Here is a 16,407-nt window from a genome sequence, read left to right on the forward strand (position 1 = left end):
AATAGCTTATAAGTATAAAAAATTTATATTATAGGAAGGCGGTAGGTATCAATAAATTTGCCAGCTGGAGGTGAGTCGCACGACGCGATACTACGTCGACTCGGGTCGAGCGTTCCGCTATTTATTTTTTTGCAACGTACCTACAACAGGGTGTCTTCATGTTTATGTAATACAAGTTATACTTGTTCCTAAGAAATATATATTTTTTTATTTTATTTTAGTTAGTAAACTAGTATGACTCTGTGTACGATGTGTAATAAGTGCATAGTTTGGTCAGTAAAGGAAAGTTTTGTTATAGTTTTAGTAATTTATATTAAGGTAGTTAAGGGTAAGTTTTATCATTGTGTTATGTTATTTGTAGTTCAATTAATATTTAATAAAAATGATAGCGCCGCATTCAATTCTTACATAATTATTTCCTCACACCACACGACCTCATAAAGGTAGCTTAGTTGGAAGGCGCTGGATGCAAGCCGCTACCAACCGGGCGATGAGGAAATCATTGGGGGAGGCCTATGTTCAGCAGTAGACGTCCTGTCGTGGCTGAAATGATGATGATGATAATTCAATGGACAACACGCATAAGTTGTAATATTAAGTTAAATTATGACTTAATTTAAAGTTTAGATCACACACATTACACTAGTTTTTGTTTCACCTCAATCCATCCAGTATTACCGAAGATAGAGCCTCGAGAAGATTACGGACTTTTTAAAATTTTCAAAAATTTCCAATATTCGCGCGTGACGTCACAACATGATTTTGCAGCCCCCGCACGTTAACCCATTTACCACTTTTTGTCTTTTTCCAACTAAAATAAAATTTTACCTAACTGACAACTGTTATTNTATATTGTTCTGTTAGCAAGCTATAGTATACTTTTTGATGTACTGGTATTATTCTACAGTATTTAAAGAGTTCGTGATAATTATCTGCAAATAGGCGTTTAATGTTTTTAGGAACTATTAACTTTAAAAATCTGAGTTGTATGGAGTATATTTTGTCTAGGTATGTTTTATATGTACGTCCATAGCTTGTGATGCCATACGAGATAATTGATTCCACAAGACATAGGTACAGGTTTCTTAGAATTGTATACGGTATTTTATTCTTGATGTAATAGAATTTTGATAGGATAACTCTTAGTTTGTTTATTAAGGTTTCTATATGGCAGGCCCAGTTGAACCGTTAATAAAAATTGCTGACATGTTAGATATTAGACTACGATAATGAACCCATTAGCCTTAGAAATGTCTTAATAACGAATATTAATCAATTAATATAGTCGCTAATATTACCCGTAATACGTGCAGTCCTGTTGCTCTCACAGGCAATGCTTAGCTTATTGTGGGGGCCAGTCTATTTTTTTTTGTATTGTTTATTATAGCAATATATTTTTCATTTTTTACTTGTGATTGGGCGGCTCCTTCCATTAATCACAATCCCAAGGGAAACTTTTTTAAATTCATTTAGGCCCGATTCGACCAAACTTTTATCCGAGAATAACTCCTGGTATAACTGACACATTGACAGTTTCGGTATGGGAAATATGTCAAAACTGACGGTTTATTCTGAGACTAATATTTTAATCTTGTTTGGTCGAATCCACCCTTAGAGGTTTCAATTACTCTATTTACCAGGCTACTATCTTGTATCTATTATATCGGCAGTTGAGACATTAACCGGTACTTATACCTAACTTCCATCTTCCCCAGATCTTGGCAGAGTCCGAGGAAGCCCAGATATGCGTGCTCCGCAACGTGTGGGAACTTTGGCAACGTCACCCGCAAATGGTGTGCGTTCTTGTGGACAAGATGCTCAAGACACAAATCGTTGAATGCAGTGCGGTCGCCACGTGGCTGTTTTCTAAAGAAATGGCGTCGTATTTTACCCATGGATGCTTGTGGGAGGTGCTGCATCTGACCATCGATAAAATGAATAAACACGTCTCCAAGTTAAGTGAGTATATTATTGTAAACTTAGCCTCTAGACAGTGATTGCTCAAGACTCAGATCGTGGAGTGCAGCGCGGTCGCCAAGTGGCTGTTCTCTCAAGAAATGGCGTCGTATTTCACCCATGGATGCCTGTGGGAGGTGCTGCATTTGACTATTGACAAGATGACCAAGCACGTCTCTAAATTGAGTAAGTATATCACTGCAAACTTAGCATCTAGAGAGTGAGTGGACAAGATGCTCAAGACTCAAATCGTGGAATGCAACGCGGTTGCCACGTGGCTGTTCTCTAAAGAAATGGCGTCGTATTTCACGCACGGATGCCTGTGGGAGGTGCTGCATTTAACCATTGACAAGATGAACAAGCACGTATCCAAATTGAGTAAGTTCACTGCTGAACATAGTTCCATTCCCCCTAGGATCTCACGTAGAATTTTGTCCAATGACCCCTAGCTACCCATCCTTATCGCTCGAGCGTAATTATATTGCTGTCGCGTCTGTGCGACTGGCACCCGCAGTGAGTGTGCGGGAGCGATAGCAACATATTTACGCGCGAGCGATAAGGATGGGTAGCTAGCTACCCATCCTTATCGCTCGCTCGCTCGCTCGCTTGCTTTTGTCCAAAGACCCCTAGGGGTCTTTGGACAAAATTCTACGTGCTTACGGACCAGACTATACACTGTGTGTGCTTGCATTCCAGAACGTTCGTTGCATTCGATTCCAGAACCTTGTAACTCCATTGGCCATCAGTTGCTTAATTAGCTGATGTCATTATTTTATGTTTAAACATTTGTTTCCAGGTGGCGAGTTGCAGGAAGCCAGAGAAGCATTGGCGAGGGCTGACTCCAGCAGTTCGGACTCGGAGGACGAGAGCGGCAGCAAGAAGAAGAAGGACCAGGACAAACCCACTGAAGAGGTAACAATAATATGCTCAATTTTATTCTACGAAATTTCGATTGCATACAGATTTGACTTTCAAAAGCATAGCGCAAAACTTATTAGCTCTCTATGGTAGTAGAGCGGTGCGGGAGAAGTGTGTTTTTGTATCGAAAATTAGTAATACTGCGATGCTTTGAATGTGCATATCGTGACAGCTTTTTTACTTTACATTTCGATTCTTGCTACCGTGCCATTATTGGAACAGATCTTTCTTTCTTTCTCTCTTTCTAATGTTCGAGTGCTATCGGTACACGCTAATCCTCCATGATTGCACATGTACACTACATGTAATTTTGCGACTGACGCTCGGATCAAACTCCCCGCAACCATATTGCACGGCACCAGTAAATAATATCTCGCTAATGTCCCCAGGCCGTGGAGCGTATGGAGGAGCGTCTAGAAGCCGCTCACATGGACCAGAAGCGGCTGTTCCTCATCGTGTTCCAGCGCTTCATCATGATCCTGTCGGAACATCTCGTGCGCTGCGACACCGACGCGCGCGACCCCGACACACACTGGTACCGCAGCACCGTGGGCCGCCTGCGACAGGTGTTCCTCGCGGTGAGTCCCGAGCCGTCCGTCCATCATGACCCTGGCGNAACTAAAATAAAATTTTACCTAACTGACAACTGTTATTAGTTGTCATCGTTCAATCACATTTCAAACTAGGCGCTATAAAAATAACCATTATTATGCCACCTATTGCCAATTTTGTGCACTATGAAGCCATTTTTACATTTATGCACTTAAATATAAATTTTCTGGAAAAATAACCAAGTTTGTGTCTCTGTGCTCAATAACGAGTAAATAGTCCAGTTATTTTGTTGTGAATTTTACTTGGAAAGTTTTCCGGAATTTTTGAAAATTGGTGAATAAATAGATTTCGCTATGTTCTTTCCGAATTTTGTGACCTCGTTTATAGCCGCGCGCGCGCCCGCCTTATTGAAAAAAAACCGCCTTAAAAAAGGTTTTTGACAACTACTTTTTTCATTTTATAATTTTCGGGACATAGACAAGCTAAGAAGCTTTGATAAATGTGATAAATTTCATGTAATGTAAGTTAAATAGATTTAGAGTTGTGAAACAGTCAAATTAATGTACCTGCTAAATTGCGAGTTCTTTTTTCTTTGATCATGGCAAGACACGCTGAATGCACACGTAAGAATGTTGGTGGGTTGATACCTGAACTAGGAAGATTCCTGTGTCTCAGGTTTGTTACTCTTTCACGCAAAAAGTACTCAACGGATTTTGTTGAAACTGTACAATATTATTGTTTGTAACCCAGATTAACATATAGGCTATAATTTATGTCGATCTGTGACACTAAATTTCACGCGGGTGAAGCCGCAGGCAAAAGCTAGTCGTGAAATAAATAAGAAAGTTTAAGGTTCTGAAACGTGGTCGCTTACTATGGGCCTCATTAGAAGGCTCAAGGTCACCCAAAGGGTAATGGAGCGGGCTATGCTCGGGGTTTCCCTGCGTGATCGATTCGGAAATGAGGAGATCCGCAGGAGAACCAAAGTGACCGACATAGCACGCAGAATTGCTAAAATCAAGTGGCAGTGGGCGGGACACATAGCTCGTAGAGACGATGGCCATTGGGGCAGAAAATTTCTTGAGTGGCGACCACGGGCTGGAAGACGTAGCGTGGGCAGGCCTCCTACTAGGTGGACCGACGATCTGGTAAAGGTCGCGGGAAAAACCTGAATGCGGGCAGCGCATGACTGTTCATTATGAAAAACCTATGGAAAACCCAAAGGCCTCTCGCCTTTGTCCAGCAGTGAACGTCATTTGGAACGACGAAATAGGAAAGAATGTAACTATCAAAAATCTTCTCTAAGGCAGCATTTTTCCAATTTCGCAACGAGCGCGGCAATCACACTTAACTAACAGACTAACAGAGAGCATAGCGAAATCTATTTTAATCACCAATTTTCAAAACTCACGGAACACTTTCCAGGTAACCACGTTAATTTGTACCAAACGACTGGACTATAATTAATTTGATATAAAAAAGAAACTTCCATACAACGGTCATCGAAGTGAAACTTGCTTCCAAACAGCGACATCGGTGAATAAATTCAAATACTTTTTAACTACCCTAAAACGCTCTAGATGTCGCTGCTCCTGTTTCCTTCATATTTTCATTTTTTTCTTAATTAAAATATATTTGAGAATATTGTTAATTACAATGTGAAAACTTTTTTTAAATGAAATTAATTTGTTTTAATTTAAAACTGAACATTGACATTTTTGTTATAATTTACATAATAGAGTAGTAGAAATTACTATTTAACATATGGCAACTTTGTTTTTCCTCCAAAATGGCCGGTGTTGTTTTTGTTAGGTTGAATTGAATGCATTATTGTTTTCTTAGCCATCGTTTATGAGTTCTGTGGCCCTATTAAAGTATTGAAGAGTCGAGTCAAATTCAAGTTCATTCCTTCGTACCTGCTGCTGTTCTGGTTCATCGGAGTTTTGTTCGTTCCTTCGTGAATCGCGAAGAAACTTTCTGTTATGTTCACAAGTGATCTGAGTTTTCTCAATGTGCTGTGTTCTGTGTTTAGTGTTGAAAACTTTGCGAAAAGACGCTTTTGGTGTATAATATTATGTGTGTTCATAAATAAAGTAAAATTATTAAATTCAAAAGTTTTTGTTTACTTATTTGCATTTCCATGTGCAATGTAGAATTTTTCCAAATACATTGTTTTGAAAATACGTACACCATAAAGATAAATATTTTCAAAATAATGGATTTGAAAAAATTCTACATTGTACATCATAAAAACAATAATTCTTTGAAGGTTATGAGGGCCTATGTGTGCGTGAACTGTGTGTATGTGTGCGTGGACTTTATGTATGTATGTGTGCGTGTACTATGTATGTATGTGAGCGTTACGTACGTAGGTTAAGTACAGGGAATTTAACACCAGGCTGTCAATTAGTAGGCTCAAAAATTTGACAGAGAGGGTTCTCTATTTCCTATGTATTACTTTTCTCTATGGTAGCTGTCAACTATACGTCAAAGTCCAGTCCAGTCACTTTTTTTTCAATCGTAGATTCATGGCTTGAATATCGTACATTAGCCCATAATTTAATTTGGGTAGTATTTAAACGAGTGACTGTAAATTTATGTTGTAAGTGTCAAAAATAATTAATGTGGGCTAAAGAATTACTAAGTGAGCGACTGAGTGCGAGTGACGTAAAATCAAAAGAATAGCAACTTACAAAAAAAAATGAGTTCCTTAAATAGTCCAGTAGAATTAGCTTTTAAATCGGAAATAATTCCTACAAAAGATTTTATTGTTTTAATGGCTTCATTGGTTGCCCATTAAGACTCTCCTAAGTTTTCGACTTCGACGGAGTTGTGCTTAAGTGGTGGGGGCCCCCGAAAGAGGCATTTTTTCGGTTTTCCGGTTATACCGCATAAAGGACTTACNATCCTGGCCGAGCTAGGGTGTAATGCCGGCTCCACATGTTGACCCCAACGTTTGTGCCATTCGTCTCAAAATATGTAGTACAGGCACCAATGTAAGGACAAGATAGTTTCTAGATCCACACGTTGGACGAGTGGCGTTGAGACTAACGTGGAGCCGGCCTAAGAAGCGTAACCTATCATTACTGGGGCACCTATCATTACTGGGCTTTACCTGCGTAGGTCCCATTCATTATCATCATCAGATCAACAAATGTTACTCTACTATCGTATAAATAGGCAGCCCATTATTTTTTTCGTCAGGAAATGCATGAAATTGCATACCCACTGGCCCGGGGGAACCAGTGGGTTATATGAGGCTCTCCCTGCCAGATGGGCAGGGCCTACTCACTAAAACCTAACGGTGTCCTCCCGAAGTATTTGGGACGGAGCTGCGAGTTATTGCCCGAACTAGTCGGCCTAGACATTCTTTCGCGGCTCCGCCCCAGACTGTGGCTCGCTCCGATAGAACAAGCGACGACTGGCTTCAGGAGAGTAGTACCACCCCTGTTCTTCGCTAACGGTGCGCGTGAACACATGCGCGCGCCGCCGCCACGGGTCCTCCTTTAGCGGCCACCAAACACCCCCGTGTCTAGTGGCCACCAAACACCCCCGTGTCTAGTGGCCGAGGACCCTTAAGAGGGGGCATGGAGATGGTAGTGTCTCCTGCGGTGTCCTGGACGTCGGCGACGGTTCGGTGGAGCGTCAGGCGAGGCCTCTCGCTCCCTCTCCGCCGCTTCTTTCTGCGACATGACCTCCTCACAGAAGTGGAGCACCGCATGCCATGCATCTGGGCTCTCTAGCATACGAGGCAGGATGGCCCGTAAGGAGAGATCTTGTCCTACCTGTTCCACGAGGATTTCGCGCTCTGCCACCCAAGCTTGGCACACTTCGAGTGTGTGCTGCGCGGAATCCTCGATGCCCTCTCGATAAATAGGCAGCCCAACGCTGACACCGTTGAGCCATTCTCGCCTTAATTTATATTATTAACAGGTGTGTATTTCGTCCGCAGCACCACGAGCAAGTGCAGAAGTACAGCAGTACCCTGGAGACGCTGCTGTTCACGCAGGACCTCGACCCTCACATCCTCGACGTGTTCCACCAGTTTGTTGCGCTCACCGCCTGAGACATCTCGCCGGACGGGGTGGGGTAGACAATGTAACGATCGCGTGGAACTGTCTAAAGAGATGTAATCATCATCATCAGTCATTATGTCTACTGCTGAACATAGGCCTCCCCCAATGATAACCAGATTGGCTGATTGGAAGCGGTCGGCATCCTGCTAACTTTATAAGGTCATCTATCCATCATAGCTGCGCTTGAAGGTACCTGGAATCCATTTCAGAATTTTGCTACCCCAAGCAGAAATGCCACGACACGCAATCAGCAAGTCTACTCTACAATATTTTTCTAACTAGGGGACTATTCTCACTTCTCGTTCCCACCACTGTAACACCTGTGACCCGCAATGAAATGAACCAGAAGGAAATATGAATGTCTAAAATCGAAAATACAGACGGAATTTTAGAGTGAGCGATGTCACTGTCATACTCACACACTGTTTTGGATAAATACTGAGTACTGATCAAATCTTGCATCAGTTATCACCTATTTTGGATCAAGAGCGAAGTTACATTGTCTGCGGAGATGTGTTGCCGAAAAATAGTATCGATGCATCGATTAGTCGGTCAAAAATGACAAACATAATTTTCGGCAACACAGAACTGAATGATATGCACGTATAGTGCTGCCACTATATTGCTGAATATCGGTAGTCTAATAATATGTTATGTGCATAGACAAAATTTAAGGTATTTATGGCAATATGTATTTGACAAGAATCATCCAACCTGGAGTTTGGATAGCATTACAGCCAGACAATGCGTTATTAGCAATAACTTATTACTTTGAAAGATTAACTTTATTTTAGGAACACTTGTATACAACAGAAGGTTAAAACATATGCATTTAATTATAACAGACATGCCTCCATCATCAAGGACTTGCTAAGATATTTTCAAGTTATCAACAATTTCAAGATTTTTATTTATGGAGTTCCTAAGAAAATATCAACAACTGTGGAGTTCAGTATCAAAAATGATAAACATAATTTAAGTTTCTAATTTAAGGATAGTTATATGCCCGCGTTTTATGTAAATAAACAATTGTGAGCTAAGTTTTTGTTTCTATTTAAAGCAGGTTCTCATTATTCAAATCCTATAACGTCGTTTAAACATACTGATTAAAATCGTTCTACTATCATTGAAGTTATCTTGACGATAACTGGAAACAGTTGGATCATAGTGACTCAAGTTAGTTATTTTCATGTTTATGGGTAGTAATTTAAAAAAGTTACAAAAAAATACCGCATTTTAATGCTATAGAAAAAAATCGTTCAGCGACAAAAATATTCAAGATTTAAATGCATAACGGTACAAGTGAAAATAGTATTGCTATTGGAAAATTATAAGAAAAGGGAAAAAATCGATTAGATATCAGTCTTTTAATGCTGCACCACAAAATCTTAATTTAACATCGTATCAGTTCAGGAACTTAAGCAGTTCCTCCACATCTTTCTTAGAACCCAGGTAGCATGGCGCGCGTTGGTGGATGGAAGTGGGCACTATATCCAGGATCGGGATGGTTCCGTTGCTGGCCAGACCACCGGCTTCGGTCACGATGAACGCCATGGGATTGCACTCGTAGAGCAGACGGAGCTGTGGAATATTATGGCAGATGTAAGTACGGTTTACGATTTTTATTTGAATTTGTAGTTTTTGTCTTGTATAAATGATTCTTCTAAACCATTTTCGGCAATACTCGTAGTTACCAGCTGCATGACATTTTAAATATTGCAGTTGTAATATGGCAATACGGACTAGGTGATGCGGGTTGCCATATTACTGTATTTTATATGTATTTATTTTATGTTATTATTTACAACAACAACGTTTACAACGTTGGTCTACTTTACTATAGGCACACTGCACAACAATACAAAAGTATCAAAGGCAGACTTAACCCCATCAGCATTCTCTTCAAGGCTATTTATTGGTCTGATGAAAATATTTTTTTAAATGGTGACAGAGGTTTCCTTTGATTCCCAAAATCCATACCTTTCCATTAGGTGCGGACTTAGTGGCGGGGTACATGAAGATGCCGCCATACTTGATGGTGCGGTGCACGTCTGCCACCATGGAGCCCACATAACGCGCGCCGTATGCTTTGCCTGTAGATGGCTGTTTCTTCTCTTGTACGTACTTCTTGAGCCCGTCAGCCCACTCTGCCGCGTAGCCTGGGGCAGAAGAAATTGCAGCGTTAGGAATGCGTGGTCTGGTTAAATTAATAGATATGATAGTAACGTTCCTAGAGAGACAAGGTTAATATAAACGAGCAAGATAAGATATCGATACCTCTGGGCTCAAAGGTCGTAAAGGACAAAGTACGACTTTTCAGGAGAAGCAAAAAACGATTTTTTATTTTTTTATTCGACGATAACTTTTTTGTTTTTTGAGCTATTAAATTATGACTTATGAAGAAAGTGCTTAGAATTCACAGCATTTTCCGAATAGGTATTGAAAAACTGGACTAGAGCTGTATTTACTGAGATAGATTTCCTTTACGCCCTCAAAATTTCAATAAAAAGACCTTTACGCCCCTCAAATATTCGTCCTAGGCAAGTTACTCAGGACGTAAGTCTATTTTTATTTCACAAAACTACAAAACTAAGGTAATAAATGACAATTTACATAGTTTTGTAGGTTTTCATGGGTCGTAACGGGACACCCAGGTAAGGTATTATGAAAGGGTAAATTGATGATTTAGCTTAAATATTTAATATTTTATGGTATTTCATATGTAATATACCATTTCTTCACATATTTTTAATGAATTATGGTCTTTTAAATGAAATAAAATGATTTTCCGTAGCTTCATAATTTAATGCACACAATTTATGAAACTATATAAGTAGAAGTTTTGATATCTTCGAACTAGAAGAAACTATTTCCGATATAAAAGCTAATTTAGAAAATAAATATTTTGATGCTTTCAAATAAAACTTCATAAATGTCTACTTTATAGGAAAAACCGAAACCAAATTAATTTTATTTATTTATTTAATCATTATTATTGTTTCGAAAAACTACAAATAGCGGATTTCATTCCATAGGGCAGTCTGTCCACCAGTTGACCTTATGATAATGCAGATAGAATAGAATTATTAAGGACAAACGAAACCAAACTATATTAATTATTTATTATATTATTTAATAAGAATTTAGAATAATTATTATTCTAAATTCTAAATAAATTAAACATAATTAATTCATAGTAGCTTAAAATTATGTCATTGTACCTACTTGGTATAAAAGTAGAAAAGTTAGGTAAGTAAGATTAAAAGTAGGAAGATTTTTATTCCAGTAAAGTACATCCACTTACTTTACTCCTACATAATACCGTTTTTAAAAGCCAATTATTTTTAATATAAAAATATAACTTCGAAAAAAACTGCATTCACGCTTTCTAGTAGATTAAGTCTCAACATATATTTTCCCATGTTGTGTAAATATTTTTCCTACTAGTTATCCTTTATTAGCTGATCCAAATAACTTTTGAAACTATACTAATTTATTATAATTGTAACAGTCAAAACTCAAAAGTGGTTTTAACCAAGGGCGTTAGTCAAAATTACTAGGAAATCATAAAAAATAATTGTAAAGTGTAGTATTTGTGTGATTTGTGCATACAAAATAATGACACCTAAGGTACTACAGTAAGGTGACTTTTTTTTCATAATATTTTTAACAAATCTAGCTTTTTCATTTTTTCAATTTTTATGATGACTATCCTAACTTAATTAGGTAATACGTTATTTTATAGCATGTTTTTATTTTCTTAAATCATCTTTTAATAATTATCGTATACCTGACAAATACCTAGTTTCTTCAAATATGAGAAATAATAAAAAGCAACATTACTTTACCCAATGTGGGTAGATTTCATCATTTTATATGTACAAATCACATAAATGTTACACTCTAAAATAGTTTTATTATATATTTTTGATGATTTTTTAGGTTCTTTCATTTGTTCCAAACGCACATACTTAAATACTATAAGAAACGTCTATAAAATTTACCTTCACAGTTATTTTAATATCCTCACTGTGTAGATTTTTAAAATATTTGTTTAGATAATCTAAGGGCGTAAAGGACAAATTATTTAGACTTGGGTATGAAAATGTAAGGTTGTATAGGACAATAGATATACTACATGTACATTATACGCCCAAAAATTTGTGTTTACTTGTTCTTTACTACCATGGTAACTGCACTAAAAAATCAAATGGTATTTACATCCCAATTTTCACGATGAATTCTGTTTAGCTTATCAAATATGATGGGTCGTAAAGGCACTTTTTTTGGGAATTTCGACAAACTAAATATACAGATCGATAGAGAATTAAATTCTGAGTAAAACTGTATAAATAACTCATTTTCGGTATTTTGTCCTTTACGACCTTTGAGCCCAGAGGTATCGATATCGGTCAGTAAATTATGCAGTTATCTATGACAACTACAGTTAAAGGGGCGCGTCTTTAATTCTCGATAATAGGCTGGTTCAGGAGCTCGCTCTACATTTTGTATGGCAATAATTATAAAGCCTATAACGTCGATATTTTGCTTTTATGAGCGATTAAGGAACTTTGGATAGGCTATCGATACCAGCGATGGAAAATACCGTAAGCTCAGTGGTATTATAGTTTTATAGAGTTGCCAAAATGATTTTTTCCTCCTACCTTCATTCAAGGAGTAGATCTTCCCCTTCTCCGGTATCCTCATGTTGGGGTCCGTCAGTATGAACTCCCCAATAGAAGGGTCGTACATGAACCCGTTGACGCCCTTGCCCTTGCCCAGGGATAGCACCATCATGGTGGCAGAGCCGTAAAGCGCGTACCCTGCTGCTACCAGCTGGTTGCCGGGCTTCAGAGCGTCTGCTTCGGTCGGCTCGCCGTCCGATTTCTTTCTAATGGTTTATGGAAAAGGTTGAATAATAAAAATCAGCTTTTTAAACTTTGACATACAGGGGGACTCAAAATTAGCACGTCACACAGACCGAAGCCTGCGATGCATTTTAGGCCCATCTAATTCCAGTGTCAGCGTGGCATGCTAATTTCGGGACATCCTGTATATGTCAAGCCACCATTAGGACTTATCGTGGAATCTGCTGTATACGGCAGGTAATAAAACGTGATCTACTCGTTATTGTGTCTGCTAGAGAGAAACAAACAGTGACTTAGCGTCACTAATAAGCCAATGCGATTGATAAGCAGAAGGCGGCGAACTTGCGATGTTTACTTCTAGAGACTTCAGTTATCCATTGTAGGTCCGGGTCAATATACATCGTATGCTCGTAAACAGGTGTACCTTAGTTAATTTATACTTACTATAAAAATCGATAGTATGTTTTCTATAAGTTTTTTTTGTTCAGATTATGGCCATATTGATGAAATAACTCTACGACCATACCTAATTGAAGTGGGTTGTTAGTTAGTTACGTACTTGTAGATGGCGAAGATGGAGCCCACAGAGACCAGGCAGTCGATGTTGGAGGACCCGTCCAGCGGGTCGAAGCACACCACGTACTTGCCGCGTCTCTCTGTTTCTACCTGCAGATGCAGAACAAATTCTTAAAAAAGTTTCATGGCATTGTATAGGTACGTAAATCTCCAGGTTCTGTGCGTACGTAAACATGTCAAGAACCCTCATAATATTCGTATTCAAACACAGTGCGTTAAGTAGGTACGCCATAGTTAGGCATCATCTCTCACAGATTTACTTAGTTTCGAGATCGTTTTTCTACATCTCTCTTTGCCGATTAGTTTTTTCACTTTTTTTGTACTGATCTGTTGTGCAACTTGTATTCAGTTTTAAGAGGGGGTGGGGGGCGGTCATTAACTTCGTCAAAGGGGTGAGCGGACAAAGGTCTTAACTAACAAAACCTATGAGTGTTTGAAAATGTTAATCTTCTCATACCACATTTGAATCCTGAAATGTATGAATGCTTGTCAGATAACACCTTTGTTAAGGTTTGACACGTAACAAAATTGCGTGTTTTGAGCTCATTAGTCGATTTTATCATCACTTAAAACCTATGTCGATTCTTCAGTTTTGACAGATAACAACCTTTGTCCACTCACCCCTTCAATTGGAATAAACCATTTAGTTTGTTAACGTCTGTACCTGAATAACGGAGGAGTTCTCCTCAGAGACGAGGAGGCAGGTGGTGAAGGAGGACATGAGCATGTTGATGAAGAGGTCGTTGGAGAGCACGTCCAGCTTCTTGACCTCTTCGCCCTGCACGTTTGTGTTGCCTGAGATTCCATGTCTGGAATGGAACAATCATGTTAGGTACCTAACTTTTTAGTGAGTACATAAATATCTTTCCTTCTGTTAGAATACTAACTCAAATGTAATTTATGAAGGAAAGTTAACGATTTCCACGATTTCCACGTAACGATTTTGTATTTAAAACCTAACGGATTTTCCCGAAAGAGTCTCGTAGCTTATGATGAAAATAGACAATGCAAAAGAGCAAAAGGTGCCTCGCGATTCAGAACTTGACGAATAACTCAGCAGGAGTTTATTATGATTCGGGAAAAGACATCGATAAATGGTAGGTATATCAATTATCTTGATTGAATATAGCCATCGAATGTGTCTGGATCTTCAACTAGGAAACGATTCTGCGACTCATTACATTCAAGGTGATCGGGCACCACGCCACAAGTCATTGGACCTAAAAGGCCGAAGTAGATATAGTACCTACTTATTTACTTGTCTAGTTATTTTATTGTACTTACGTACCAAAATTAGGTTTTTGTAAATATTTACTGTATGAATGTAACAAGCGATGTATCATCATCATGACGCTTACGTGTGGTTATCGCAGTTAACCTTGTTTTTACAAGGTATTGAAAAGAAAAAATAATAGACAAAGTTCATAGCATGATGAATGTATTCGTAATGTGGAATCTTTTATGATTGTACATCTACCTACCCAGCTTATTATTCTGAGCTTAACTATACGGATATAGGTACTCTACTCTTGTATTGTAGACGTTGAAGCATTGAAGCTAGTTATCAAACTGTGCCTACACATTATTAATATGATAATGATAATAATAATTTACGCAAACATTCGCTCTTAATTATTAAGACGTTGCTATGCAGCAGTAAAGGCATAAATTATCGAAAGCATATTTACCTAAAATGTTTATGTTAATTACTTGTTTGACCTGTTATTTTGGTGATTTGGTTTGGCGACGTATAATACCTACCTACCTACCTACTATTTACGTAAACGGGGGTGTGTCGTGTTGCGTAGGTGTGGTGACGAAGCTAAACGATGGTATTCTTATCCAACTTTTAATAATAATCCTTACCAATTGTATCTATCAGATAATAAATTAAAGATAAAGTGTATGACTTGTCTTTGATTTAGCGCCTATTTTAAAATACTTACGTTGAAGGCAGACTGATGTAAGGTGCAGCATGTGTATAATGTAGTTAGGTAATCTGAATGGAAATTACTTGAACACCGTCATTTGAAACATAATAATGTCCTACGTTGTAGTACCTTTATAATCTCATAAATTGTGTAACACATACAACTAGCAAGATAATAACTCACAGTTTAGCGATGCCGGCTTTCCTAACAGCAGACTGTATGGCCTTCACGGCGGTCTGTATGGAGTTCAGAAGCTGCGTCAGGTCTCCAGTGGCGCTTGGTGCTGTTCTTTGTTGAGCCAGCACCCAGCGGGTGAGGGTCATCGCGTTGACATCGAAGGCCGGGCCTTGCTGGGACATGTTGACTGTGTAAATGAAGTATTCAAACAAGAATGACGGCGCTACGGCTCGGAGACGCCGGCGGACTGAAAGCTGTTGCTCTGTGCGAAGGTCAACCGATATTTTATGCGTAATACGCCTGGGGCTAGCGATGTATTTGTACTATTTGTACACTATGATAAGGAAAACACACGATTACTGCGGTGTGATTTAAGCAGTAAACGATTGATTTAAACGTAAAATCGTTTTAATATAAACTTATTTCAAACGTTTTTTTCTTTTAGTCTCTTTTCATTCTACACCTACGGTAGTACAAAATCGCTTTAAGCAGTACGTCTCTCAACATGCATGAGTAGTACCTACCCCAGTGCCGGATTTACAGTTTTGCCGCCTGTAGGCTAGGGTGGGGTTGGATCTTTATTTAACTTTTGTCTTCTGAAATCGAGTAAGTGTCATCTGAAACCTGCCGCCCCTAGGACGCTGCCGCCCCTAGGCCGAGGCCTATACGGCCTATTGACTAATCCAGGACTGACCTACCCAATGAAAAGATAGCCAAGTTCACATGTTAATGAATCAACATTCATTACAAAGACTTCGATTTTAAACGGACTTTTTAATAATAGTTAAAATCTAACTAGATTATTATTAGGTAGATACGGTACACCTAGCTAATATTTATCTGTCTCCTGGCCTACATCATCCTTACGTCTTGATAGTTGTTGTTTGTTGGAGGCTCGTTTGATAACGTAGTTTTTATCAAATGATGAAACAATAATGCTATTCTTGTAAATCAAAATAGCAGTTTCGTTTTATTAGATTAAATAAGTAGGTAAAGTAAGAAGTGTTAAATTTTGAAACGGCGAATATCTTATTTAAAGACTTCTCACTATTGTAGACGGGCACCTACATTCTAGGGCATAAAACCTACTAAGGTGAAAAAACATAATTTTCTTAACTGAATTCAATATGGCTATTTCGAAACGAGCGACCAAATGTAACTGTCGACAGCAGTGCAGCGGCTGCATGAAGTCCAGCAAGCCTAATAAGTGCTCCAAGGGTGCTCCAAGGGCTACTGGCCATAGTGGCCATGGGCGCTTGGAAGTCGTTCCATAGTAAACTTAAATCTTATTTGATCTTATAAAACCAGTAGGTAGTGCAGCTGCGGCCGACTTCCGTCATGCAACCGCTGAAC

At 38.8% G+C, this 16,407-nt stretch overlaps 2 protein-coding genes across 2 annotated transcripts; one reads left to right on the forward strand and one right to left on the reverse strand.

Moving 5' to 3' along the window:
- Positions 1-1,688: 1,688 nt before the first annotated feature.
- LOC114356471 (nuclear cap-binding protein subunit 1-like) lies at positions 1,689-8,542 on the forward strand (the record flags this gene model as incomplete). The annotated part of the gene is made up of 4 exons (XM_028309682.1): positions 1,689-1,959; positions 2,753-2,868; positions 3,264-3,452; positions 7,379-8,542. Coding segments are annotated over 4 exons (690 nt in total), but the record flags the coding sequence as incomplete, so codon positions are not given.
- A 308-nt stretch (positions 8,543-8,850) lies between these two features.
- Positions 8,851-15,319, reverse strand: fbp (fructose-1,6-bisphosphatase). Its single transcript, XM_028309681.1, has 6 exons — positions 15,061-15,319; positions 13,611-13,755; positions 12,930-13,036; positions 12,167-12,393; positions 9,483-9,661; positions 8,851-9,083 (listed from the first exon to the last, which is right to left on the reverse strand). Exons 1-6 carry the CDS (start codon positions 15,234-15,236, stop codon positions 8,907-8,909), a joined length of 1,011 nt encoding a protein of 336 aa, XP_028165482.1. The 5' UTR covers positions 15,237-15,319; the 3' UTR covers positions 8,851-8,906.
- Positions 15,320-16,407: the final 1,088 nt, after the last annotated feature.

The sequence above is a fragment of the Ostrinia furnacalis genome, unplaced genomic scaffold (genome assembly GCF_004193835.3).
Source record: "Ostrinia furnacalis isolate ACB-3 unplaced genomic scaffold, ASM419383v2 OfSCF2810, whole genome shotgun sequence".
NCBI classification, from domain to species: domain Eukaryota; kingdom Metazoa; phylum Arthropoda; class Insecta; order Lepidoptera; family Crambidae; genus Ostrinia; species Ostrinia furnacalis.